Source organism: Nycticebus coucang, unplaced genomic scaffold (assembly GCF_027406575.1).
Source record: "Nycticebus coucang isolate mNycCou1 unplaced genomic scaffold, mNycCou1.pri scaffold_43, whole genome shotgun sequence".
NCBI lineage: Eukaryota > Metazoa > Chordata > Mammalia > Primates > Lorisidae > Nycticebus > Nycticebus coucang.
In genome coordinates this window covers 662,624-675,706 of record NW_026515577.1, presented here as the reverse complement: position 1 = coordinate 675,706, position 13,083 = coordinate 662,624, and the positions used below count along the sequence as shown (strand labels likewise).

Genomic DNA, 13,083 nt, shown 5'->3' with positions numbered 1-13,083 from the left:
TTTATCTTTTATGGTAAGATGTTACACTTATATGCAGCAAATATCTGACCTGACTTTTTGTATACAGTCAGCTATACTGTGCCTCTTTAGAGGACACTTTAAGTCGTTCACATTAATGGAGAATATTGATATGTCTGGTAAAATTTTGGGTATCAAGTTTTTTGAAAGTCCAGTGGACAATTTTAGTCCTTTCTCCACTGTGGAAGTTGGAGTTTGATCAAAGTTTCTGAGTGAGTTCTTTTTTTGGTAGAGGATTGAGGTGTCGCTATGGAGGATAGTTCTGAGAGTATCCTGGAGTACTGGTTTGGTCATGGCAAATTTCTTCAACATATGAATGCCATAAAGGATTTAATTTCTCCATCATAAATGGAACTCAGTTTATAAGGATACAGGATCCGGGGTTGAAAATTATTTTGCTTTAGGAAATTAAAGGTCGAGGACAACCCTCTTCTGGCTTTAAAAGTTTCAGCAGAGACATCCTCCGTCATTCTAATATTCTTCCCTTTGTGGGTAATAGATTTCTTGCATCTAGCTGCTTTCATTATTTTCGCCTTCATATTGACACTAGTGAAGTTAATTATGACATGCCTGGGGGATATCTTGTTTGGATTGAGTTGTGCTGGGGATCTGAAACTGTCTGCTATCTGGAATTCAGAATATCTTGACATATCTTGAAAATTCTCTTTCATAATTTCATGAAGAAGGGCCTCTGTGCCTTGCAAGACCTCTTCATCACTTTCAGTGATTCCAATGAGGCGGATTTTAGCCTTCTTCAAATTATCCCAGAGCTCTCTGAGAGAATGATACATTTTTGCTCTCCATTTCTCATCTTCTTTGAGAGTTTGGGAGTGTTCAAACACCTTGTCTTCAATGTCAGAAATCCTTTCTTCTGCCTGCTCCACTCTGTTACTGAGGGATTCTACTGTATTTTTCAGATCTTTGAGGGCTGCAAATGCTTGCTTCAGTGCATCGAAATCTTTGGTGGTTTTGTCTTTAAATTCATTAAATTCTTGAGACAATGTTTTAATTTCTCCTCAAATTTCTAATTCTGACTTTTGAATTGCTCTTCGGATTTCTAATTCCAGATTTTCCTCCATTCAATTAATCTTGTTTGCAATCCAAATTCTGAATTTGATTTCTGACATCTCAGCCAGCTGTTTATCAATGGGATCTTCAGCTACATCTGCCATATCTGTCCTTTGGGAGTTGTTGATCTATTCTGGTTATTCATGTTACCAGAATTTTTCCGCCAATTGTGCCCCACGATTACTTTACACCATTTGATTTTTCCTCTGGAGCCTTGTCGAGGACCCGTGCAGTGCTACAGCCTGAGATGTTGGGGATCTATTTGATGTGGTGGGGCTAAGTGGTTCTGTATTGTTTTCAGCTGGTCTCTGTTCACCCCTAGTGAAACAGTTACTCTGGGTTGAAGTATCAGCTGTGGAGTATTACCAGCAATTAAGTCACCCTGCCCTCCACAGGCAAGAATTGGAAAAGAAAATCAAACTTTCTTACAACCACACACCCAGGGCACCATTAGAATAGTCCTCAGGCAATTGGCTCAGTTCAAAAGGTCCAAATCAATTGTGTCAGTCAGCACCTGCCTCAGGTGGGAGAGTTTAAAAGGTCTCTGGCAACTGGAACGCAGGGGTCTGGTGACAACTCAAATATGACTTGCTCTGGTGCTCCGTGAATTCTGGAGGACCCAACCAGCAAACAGATTAGTCTGGGAAGTTTGATACCTTCTTCCCCATCTTGAAGTTCTGTCACACCCAGTCACTTCTAGCCCCGCAGGGCTGTGACCCAGTCAGTTGTCTCCAGTGAGCAGATACTCCAGAGGTTTGCACCTACCTACATCACAAGGAAGTCTGTGTCTGCTCAGCCACGCCGCTGCTCTCTGCCTCTATCCATTAGGGGGTGGTGAGACCTGTCAAACTCGGGCGGTTGATGGAGGCTGGGGGGTGTTCACTTTGTTCCAGCCGCGCCCTAGATTAATGTTACTGGCCTAACAGAACAACCTTGTTGGAGTTTGTTTCTGTCCCAGCTAAATTCCTCTGCAGAGGAGGGGCTGATTTGAATTCCCAGAACCTGTGCCTCAGGCCCTGTCTTTACTCCTGCAGGTTTTTATTTGCAGCACGGTCAGCTGTCAGCTCTAGCCTCCTGTCCTCCTTTGTCTATAGGCTGATGATCCCCTGAGGGCCGGGTGTGTCTTATGCTCAGTAGAGTGGTCCTCTTGGTCAGCCCGCTCTGGGAGTTTCCTTGTTCTGCGCGTGCTTTTTCTAGTCCTCGTGTTCCACCCAGGCCAGTACCGCCTCAGGCAAGCCCTTTACTCATGGGGCCTGTGTTTCAGTCCCAAATCTGTTCTGTGGTGGTTGCCATCTGAGAAGATGCCTGGCCTCCTTTAGTTGCCCAGGGAGACAGGGGGAGTTGCTTTGGGAAATCTGAGGGTTTGCCTTTTTGTTGCTAAAGATGACTGCTGCTCTGTGCCTCTGGGCACTGCCGCTGCGGCGTGATTCCCTCTCAGCTGACCATCATCTCCTCACTCCCATGCCACAAAATCAGCTCTGACCAGCTGCAGTCCAGGTCCTGTCCACACCCCTCGAGAAATCACACAAGACTCTGGACTCCTGGGGGACAGGCCTCCAGACCTCAGAGTGAGAGTGGAGGGAAGTGCTGGGAGCTCAGAATTGCAGGTCGTAACACGAAACTCATTGAGACCAAATGATCACATAAACATATACAAAGGCTACCAGACACACGAGCCCGTAGATGCACAGACAGAGATAGATAGACATACAGACAACACCCACGACAACAGCAACAAAAAACAACTACAATAAAAATAGTGATAAATGTAAAATAATTGAAAAAAAAGAAAAAAAGTGGTGTTCATAAAAAAGTTAAAGAAATAAGAAAGGAGAAATTAAAATTAGAAAAAAAGGAAATAAAAATATGTCTATAAAAATCATAAAAAAATAATAATAGTTCCTCCAAGAAAATGGTGAGAAAAAAACAGAACAAAAAAAAAGAGAAAAAGAAAAAATGGCACCAATCACAAAAATATTATTCTTGTACATATGTAGAAATATACATCTGTATGTATGATGTAGGGATCAATTTTCGCAGGAATATATTTATAATGCAGTATACTTTCTGGACACCAGGAGGCGCTGTGAGTAGTTTCCAGGCTTATACCTGATTCAGTTTATACTGTTACCACCTAAGCACCCTACCTGGCCGATCGCCATTTTGGAGTTTTGGTCAAAGTTTGTCACCTAAGTATTGCGCAACCTCAGCTGCTCTGTTCCAGATGGCACTCCTGTCTGACCTCCCAACTCGTTGCAGCAGTCCACGCTTCACAAATCTTTCCACTCTGCTCCGATGTTCTCCTACAAACTGGCGACTGCAGTCGGCTGTTGGGAAGGGTGTTGGCTGCTGGTGGCTCCCGTGGCTGCTGACAGGTCCCGTGGCTGGGTTCGGGGACCTTATTCTCAGTGTTGTGGTTCAGAGTCTCCCTTTTGAATTGGGACTTTTCAGTCCAGCCACCTGCCAGTTTGCCATGCAGCCTGAACTGCCAGCCCCCTCCAACATTCCCCACCAGGGATGCTCTGGTCTATTTAATCACTCCTGTTGTTCTGGGGGAAGGCGTCTGCCATTTTGGATAGTTCAAAATGTCTGTTTCCCAGGCGGTATCCCTTCCCTTCAATTTTCCATTGGGTTGCCGAGCTCTCTGTGGTTTTGAGTGGCTCTCCTTTCGGGTGCCATCCTTAGCTCAGGAGTACATTTTCGTAAGTTGGGTTTTGCCAGTAATTGGAAGCTGCTGTCCCCCGTAAGGGAGGGGCCTGCCAGCCAGCATGGCCAAGCAGGGAAAAATCTCTACAACAGTCTGTGGTTTTAAATTACTCCTCATATACAGCAATCTGCCAATTTGCTGAGTGTCTCCAGCTGTCAGTCCACACCAATAATCCACGCGTGGGAAAGGTCCAGACCACTCTTCCTCTCACATGATGACTTGGGAGAGGTCGGCTACACGTCCACCCCATCTGCCATCATGCTCCGCCTCCATCCTTCCCTCTTTATTAAGGCTTTCCATACTTTCTTGAAGTTGTTTCCTAATTGGGAAGGAGTTGCACAGTGTATGTCCTGTTTACTTGCTTTTACTTAAACATAAACATAAGGTAAGTTGTTCTTATCAGAGGATATCTTTTTCTTCAACAATTTTTCCTATCAGTAAATATTTTATCACAAAACATTTTGATGTCTTCAAGGCCTTGTTTAGCTAAATGAAGCAGCATTGACATTTTTGAGCTCATACTCGACATGATGTACTCCCAAGTTGCCCATTATGCCAGTATCTAGTGTTATCACTGACATATTTCTAGAGTGGGAAATATTTTAAGGATGTAATGCCAGAAGTATGATATCCCATATATTATATTTTTCACAATGTTGATCTGTGTTTGGTGGAGAATGCAAAGTAATGTTATGGAAGGTGAAGTAAGTTCCTTGTTGCTATATAACATGAGTTAATGTTTTGTCTTCGAATATGTTTCCTTTGGCTGCCTATGCTCAATTTACAGAATCAATAGCCATACACAAGTGGAAGGTAAGGTTCATCTCGAGAGCATATGTATAGCTGCAATGCTTTGGTTTTTAAGACATTCTTCTTTCTTTAAAGGTTAAAAAACTTTGATCTTAGAGTAGATAATTCAAATATTTTTGACAAAAATGATTAGGAAATGTTGATACCACTTATTTTAATTATAAAGTACTTTAAACTCAATGTTGATGTTAATTTTAACAGAATTTATCAGAGAATCTTACCAAGGAGGATCTCAGTGGTTCTTCTTGGACTGGCAATTCAAATGGATACAAGACAGTACCCAAACAAGTAAAGGGTAAGCACTACAACTTACGGGAAATGTCATGTGAAATAATGTTTATTGAAGAACGTGAGCACCAAAAACCATCTTGGCTTTTAGATATGTATGGTAGAAAAAAGAAAAGATGAAGCAAAACAGTGATAAATTGTATGTCTTCTCAGGTGTCAGCAACAGATGATGAAATCGAGAGTATCACTTAAGGAACTGAATCTTTAGTTCCATCTCAGTATAGTGCGAGAGCTGAGCAAAGACAAGAAATCAGGAAGAGGACAGCTTTACAAAAGGGGATGAAGAACTGGGAAAGCAGACAGTACAGAAAGTACATGGAGAGAAAAGGAGCAGATGGATGTAATGTCAGGGTGGTCCAATAAAATATTTCTTAAGTAAAAGGTAGATTAAAGTGTTAGGTGGGAAGAATGTAGTAAAGATGAAGATCTTCCAGTGCCAAAATGAGTGAGACAAGTAGCACCAAAATCCTTGTTCTCCCTGTGTTTCTCACTGTTTGGAAGCTATTAAGGGCTGAGGCCCCTGTTCATGCAGAGCTGTTTGATGGAGTGTGGAGCTGTTACGTGTAAGCAATTTCATGTCATATAAAGTGATGTTTCTTCATAGCATATGGTTCAATTTTATGGAAGTGGATAGAAGACAATGGGGTTATTCGTGGAGAGGTCAGGAAAGCTGTAGCCCAGTAACATTCCATTAGAAACATGGTGATTTTAAATGCCATTTCAGTGTGGAATATGTGACTGGGAGAAACTGGAGGCTGTATTCCAAGGGCTATTTTTAGGTAAAGAAATGTGGACTAATACTCTTTAAAGACCAGATATTCTCAAACATTAAGAAATCAATGGGGACCATGTTAAAGATGCACATCGTGATTGAGCAGGTTTGTGATTCTACAGTCGTAATGCATTCTCATTTGTTTCCAGTACTGTTGGTCCTCAGAACGCCCTGAATAACTAGGGCATAGAGTTCTCTGTAGAGGAATGTGTAGGAGGCGCCATTGAAGAGCACTTCCAACCTAGAATCAAAGGAAAGCATTATTTTGTTCTTATTTCTGAGCATTTTTCTAGCTGGAGGATAACACTGAATGATAGAGATATTGAAACACTAGATATATGATGTTTTGCTAAATAAAGAGGAAAGAGGTGGTGGAAATAATCTATTAAAAGAATGCAGATGGCAGATTGCAAGATTTTTTTTTTTTTTTGGCAAACGAAGAGGGCTTGTGAGTGGGCATAGAGGAAAGAAGTTTAGCGAGGTAATTTCTCAGTTAGTGATGAGCAAACATGACAGAACTCAGTTCAGGTGGCTTCAGGAAATTTGCACACACAGAGAAGATTGGATTACTGCAGCTCCAGAGATTACTGGAAGGAGGAGGAAGTGCTGGATTGGGGCAGAACACAGGGAGGCATTTCTTTTCTCCAGAAGGATCAGGCATCTGAGATATATGTTGCATTGATACTAGTTAATCAGATCAGGTTACTTTGAACAAAGATGGCTGGCTTTTTTTGCAAATGTTATTTTTTTTTTCTATAAAGTAGTTGTTTCCTAATTCCCTTAATGTGAGATCTTCAAGAACACTAATTTTAGAAACAGTACACTTAGCATTTGATTCAATCTGTATAAAAGTAAAGTATGCAAGCAAAATATGTATCCCCAAATATTCTGAAAATTTAAAAAAAGCCTAAAAGCTTATTTTTGCCTCTTATGAAATTTAATGTCATGTTCAATGAATATTCTAGTGATTTTTGAATATAAAAATTCATTAACATCTAGTAATTATTTTTTAAAAACATTTTAACTTTGTTTTTTTTGTGTGTGGTTTGTAGGTCCAGGGCTTGGTTTGAATCTGCCACCTCTGGCATATGGGGCCAGTGCCCTACTCCTTTGAGTCACAGGAGCCACCCAACATCTAATAATTATATGGCCATTCAGTGTTTCCTTTTTGATAAATAGTTCACCATAGATAGCTCAGTATATGTAATTTCTCACATACCTCTTATATGAATTGAGGAAGAAAATTAACAGCACAAAAGTAGAGGACCTAAGAAATATTGGTATACTTGTGTCTCTTGTGGGTATGGAGAAGATCAAATTTCTAAAACTGCTATTCTACAAGGGTCTAGCCATGCAGATCGATTGAACCCTTTCTCTAATGAGAAATGGACTATGCCCTCATCTGAACTGTCTTCATAGCTGTGTTTCTTCCTAAATGACATCCACAAACTGAAGAACTTGGCACTTAATTGCAGCCTATTGTACAAATGATGTTTTGGGTTGTAGTAAAGGCATGCTGTAAGCTTCTGCCATCGGCCTTGCCTTTTATGCTCTCTGGGTCATGATTTGCTCCTTCAAATAAAGACCACTCTTCACTCTTCTGTATGTGCACTTTTCTATATGAGTGATTTTCATTTGAAACATAATCTCACTTTTGAAGTTTTAACTGTATATTATATTAAACTTGTATTCCTATTGTCTTCAGTTTTTGTCTGTTATGCTCCTGTCTGCCCATAAATCAATCAATCCACCAATAAAAGAGAGAAAAAGCAGCCCGAAACCTAAAGTATTTATTTTCTAAGCACAGCTTGGGGGTTCAGCTCAATAGGAACTCTCCTCCACTGTATGTTTGGCTTTGTCATATTTACATTTACACTGATTTCTATGTTCTCTTTGTTTTTCAGTGCATGTTAAGACACAACCTCAGTATCAGGTAACAATATTCATTCAGGAAATTTGCACACACAGAGAAGATTGGATTACTGCAGCTCCAGAGATTACTGGAAGGAGGAGGAAGTGCTGGATTGGGGCAGAACACAGGGAGGCATTTCTTTTCTCCAGAAGGATCAGGCATCTGAGATATATGTTGCATTGATACTAGTTAATCAGATCAGGTTACTTTGAACAAAGATGGCTGGCTTTTTTTGCAAATGTTATTATTGTTTTTTTTTTTTTTTCTATAAAGTAGTTGTTTCCTAATTCCCTTCATGTGAGGGAATTATTTTCTGTACATTGTGTGAAATTGTGCTTTACTTATGATACAATTTGTTTCAAAGCTCACTGTGCACGATGCTGACATAAAACCTCCTACTCCAAAAAAAGGAGTACAAAGGATTAAAGTTAAACCAGCTGCAACAGGTAATTTTCTTTTGTTGTTGTTGTCATTCTGCCTCCCATTGTTCTCTGATTTGGCATCCCTGTCCTTGTTAGGGAAATGACAGAGGTGAATTTGGTGACTCCACAACTTTCCAAGTGCTTCTTGGAATTCAAATCTTTACGTAGAGGAGCACTTCATGTTAACATCTCAGTCATGTTTAACTTTAATTATTCCATCTTACTGATTTTACACTGATGATAACAAAGGAAGTCAGATGATCCAATTAGTAGAGTATATTTGTGTGAGAGGGTATCCTTATTAGTAAAATAATTAATCACTCCTTTATGAATTTTTTTTTTTAGTTTTTAGTTTTTCATTTATTGAGAGACTTTTTTTGGTAGTACATATTTATTTTGGTGAAATATATAAAGCAAGTCTGGCAGAATTGCAAGAGAAAGTTGCGAGTCTACAAACAAAGTGGGAAACTTTTTTAAATGAATTTTTTTTCTTTTTTTTGTTAAATCATATCTGCGTACATTAGTATGATCATGGGGCACCATACACTTGGTTCATAGACCATTTGACACATTTTCGTCACACTACTTAACATAGCTTTCCTGGCATTTTCTTAGTTATTTTCCATTATGAATATTTGGTAGACACAGTCTTAAAACCGTGATCCTGAAAGGTTAATAGTACAAAATAGTCCTTCTGTACTATTTACGGAATATTACACAGAAATAATGAACACCTGGAATTGTCTGTACATTATTTCCAAGGACTTTCAAAGTTTTGACAATGTATGAGTCTAGTGATAAATATTGCTGAGAATTAGTTTCTGGGTCATAAAATTGCACACAAATGGTATACATTGTATATAACATTCAGCAACTTCTTCATTTGCTCAATATTACATTTTTTTGGATCTGCTGAGAATGACACTAGTATCTTTGTTTAGTTTAAGCTCTCTGTGCCATTCCAACATATGTGTACCACACTGAACTGAACACTGAATGCAGATTAAAAATGTAAATGTGATTGGGGATCCATAGGATCTTTTGTATACAGTAGGTTGTAAATATTAAAACTTACTATACTAAGCATTAAAATGGAAAAAATTATAATGCAAAACCTAGATTCTTTTATTTATTCCATAAAAATCTACATTACACTTGAGGCTGACACTTTGTGAATCATTTCTGGAACCATTCATATATTTCAGAAGTGCATTTATTTTGCAATATGGCCTGTAAGTCATCTTCTGTTTATTCATGTGTCCCTGGAATTTATCTTCCCTACAGTATTCACTGTGGTCCCTCTCTAGGGCCATTAGGATGATTAAGTGGTCCTTGAATTGGTAATATTGTAGGACCTTAGGTCTCACATGGGGCTTTCACAATCTGACTTTTTCTCAACTCTTCATTTTAGCCCATACCCTGTGTGCCTGCCTTTTCACTAGCATTACTGAAATACCTCTGGGAGTGCCCTCTGAGCCAATTCCTCTTTTTTGGACAAATGCACATCCTCTTTCAGGCTTCTCTTTCCTCCTGCTGCTTCCTGTCCTGCTCTCCCTTTCTCCTGGCCTCTCCATCTTTTCACCTTGCTCATCTCACCCTGTACTTGTCAGTTCAGACATGACCTCTAGAAAAGCCAATCTTGATGCATCTTATTCATTTTCCTTTAATCACAGTATAATTATCAAGTACATAGATAAAAACTATGTGCCCAACATTGCTGTGGAATATTGTATCCTACAGCCTTTGGATCTGGGGAATAGAAATGGAAATAAATAACTTATAGTTCAGGTGGGGAAGGTGCAAAAGAGAAATCCATAAGTCCTGAGGATGAGAGTAGATTCAGTGAGAGAGTAGATTCCTGTTTAACCAGGGAAAGAGCTGTAATTAACAAGGTCTTCACATAGCAATCTGTGTCCAAAAATAAAGAAGGAAAGAATGAAAGAAGAGAGAAGATGGAAAAAGAAGAATAAAAGAAGAGAAAAGAAAATTAAAAATTGAATGAAGATTGTCAGCCTATTAGAGGGAAAGCATTTCACACGTAAGTCACAGGGCATACACTGATTATGGTATGAAAAGTAACAGCAACTTACAGAATAACATATGCAATGCTTTGCAGGTTTTATTAAGAAGGAGACAGGCGTACACAGGGATACTTGATATGTTTTCCTGGATTGAAAAATTTTTCTTTGTTTATGATGGCTATGTCATGTATGTTGGGTGGATGAATTTCTGCGTGAATCTGTGATCTTTGTGAGCCTTCTACACACTGATGCCTAGTAGTTTTCTGAGTGGTTTTTTAAGTGTTAGATAATTAGGAATATTTTTTAAAGAAGTATATAGTCTGCTAAAGACAACTTCATCTAAACACTCAATCTATAAAATAAAAAGAAATTTAGCTTTCTATCCATTTTTATAAAGCAGATAGCTTTTACCAAAGCATTCTAAGAAACTCATTATTAGATTAACTAGGAGTACTTTTTAAGGAAGTATATAGTCTGCCAAAGACTTCATCTAGAAATTTAATTTATAAAATAAAAAGAAATTTAGCTTTCTATCCATTTTTATAAAGGTAATAGCTTTTACCATCATTCCAAGCAACTCATTATTAGATTATTTAGGAGTATTTTTAAAAGAAGTATATAGTCTGCTAAAGACTTAACTTCATCTAAACTCTCAATTTATAAAATCAACATAAATGTAACTTTCTATCCACTTTTATAAAGCTGATACCTTTTATCACATCATTCTAATCAGCTCATTTAAATAAATATATGAAATTTACAGTATACAACTTTGTTACGTCAGAAGAAGAGGAAGAAGAGCCTGAAGGAGTTGAAAATGACCAGCCACAGGTATAAACAAATTGACACTTATGTTCCTGGTTTCATACTACTTTTTTACATGAATAATGTGGCATAGTCCAAGGGACATTTCCTACTGGAATAGCATTTTATAATTCATATGTTGTAAGCTAATATTTAAGTTGAGGAAGTTTTTTAACTAGTTATAAAGCTTAAACCTTCCTAAAGTGAAGAGTAACTTATAGCTAATCTTTGTCCTTGGATTCGAGGCAGAGAATTTCTGGTGTTTTCCTGCTTCTTTAGTTTTATAACCTTACATGATAAGGTCATGCCAAGTACAGAATCATATTACTAAGCAAGAGAAATTACAAGCAATTTCATCATGATGGCCACTGAGTTGGACTCATGTTCAAAGAGTCACCATGCCTAATGTCCCCAACTGTAGTGTAGTTTTATACTGCCAGTCATTTGTGCCAGGTAGAGTGGTTCTTCCAACTTGTGGCCTCTAACTCGGTTCGGCCTGTGTGCTAAGAGAGGGAATGAGGTCATTAGACTGTGCCTATGAAGGAAATCCGACCTTGCAGAAAGGGACATTGATGTGATTGTGTACAGCAGCAAGTTGTAACTCACATAGCTGTATGAAATTATTAAATGGTATCAAGGTTCCTTTACTCACTGTCCTAAGAGGACATTAGAAAATCTTAGACATAGGCTTAAGCGGATAGTCCGTGTCAGAAAAATAGCACTGTCATATTCTGCTGTATCATTTGAATTCACATTTGAGAATTGGCTTTTCTTTCTGATTGCTATTGATTTTATCTTGTGATAATGTAAAATTTTCCAGTTTTCAGTTATCAGTTTTTAAAAACAGAATGGAAATAACCATGTTAATTGAGCATGTTTGCATATGGAAACATGACTCCTGATTAGGAATGAATGAGGACTGATGAAATGTATCTGTACATTCAGAACTTCCTTGTGTTCAAAAGTATGAGCAACTGGGCATCAAACAAGGCAAAGAGGAATGGGGAAGTAAATAAAAACACCTGAGAAATGAGTTGAAACAGAGTTCTGGTTAAATCTGTGAATGATACAAAATTCCTGCTTGTCCTGTAGTAGAGTTAGTGTAAGGACGGAGCAAAGTTCAGAAAAAGCACCATCTAATGTAACAAATAGTATACCAGACTGTGAGGGGAAAGATGCACCTGGATTTTCCACTCTTTAGTGTTTGAGGCATTTTCTCAACAAAATGCCTCAGTCACAAAAATATTTTCCATCTCATGCCTACTTTGTGTTCCTGAAGTATAATCTTCACTCACCTTCTAAAGTTTATTTAAATTAAAGAAAATGTGTACTGTAAAAATGCTAACAATGCACACAGACACTCGGCATGCATTTGACACAGGTGAGGAGAAATGTGAAGATAATACAGACACTAAAACAAGCAAGGAAGTCAGAAGTTATTGTCAAAATGAAGGGACACTTAAGATTTTTTTTTCTGAAGTTCTTATTTTTATATCGTAAATTTTTTATTGAATCGTAACTGTACATTACTGCTTTTATGGGGTACAATGTGCTGATTTTAGACACAATTTGGAATGCTTACATCAAACTGGTTAACATAGGGTTCACCTTACTGAATTATTTGTTGTGTTAAGACATTTATACTCTACTCTTAATAGATTTGACATGTACCCTTGTGATATGCACCATAGGTGATGACTCACCATTTACCTTCCATTCACATGGCCTCCCTCTGCTCCTACTCTCCCCCTCTCTTCCCTCTTTCATTCTGGGCTATAGTTATGATTTATCATTTGTATAAAAGTGTGGGGGATTAGATATTCATTTCACAATAGTACTGAGTACATTGGACAGTTTTTCTTCCATTCTTGAGATATGTTACTAAGAAAAATATGTTCCAGCTCATTATGTGAACAAAAAGGGGCAAAGTCTCCATCTTTTTGATGGCTGCATAATATTCCATGGTATACATATACCACAATTTGTTACTCTATTTAGGGGGTCTATGGGTACTTGGGCTTCTTTCATGACTGGGCAATCATGAATTGGGCTGTAATAAACATTCTGGTGCAAATATGTTTTGTAAAATGATGACTGGTCATCTGGACTTATTCCTAGCAGAGGCATAGCAGGATCGAATAGTAGGTCTACTTTTAGTTTCCTGAGTTTTCTCCAAACCTCTTTCTAAAAGGGACATATTGGCCTGCATTCCCACCAGCAGTGCAGAAATGTTCCCTTCTCTCCACATCCACACCAAAATC

The 13,083-nt window shown here is 38.4% G+C and overlaps 1 protein-coding gene across 1 annotated transcript in view; it reads left to right on the top strand.

The window, feature by feature from the left end:
* LOC128579275 (POTE ankyrin domain family member F-like) overlaps positions 1 to 7,804 on the top strand; it is a 70,054-nt gene extending 62,250 nt beyond the window's left edge. The window contains exons 10-11 of the mRNA XM_053581440.1: positions 4,805 to 4,898; positions 7,568 to 7,804. Coding sequence (XP_053437415.1) covers positions 4,805 to 4,898; positions 7,568 to 7,758 — 285 coding nt within the window. The 3' untranslated portion in view covers positions 7,759 to 7,804. The remainder of the gene's footprint in view (positions 1 to 4,804; positions 4,899 to 7,567) is intronic.
* Positions 7,805 to 13,083: the final 5,279 nt, after the last annotated feature.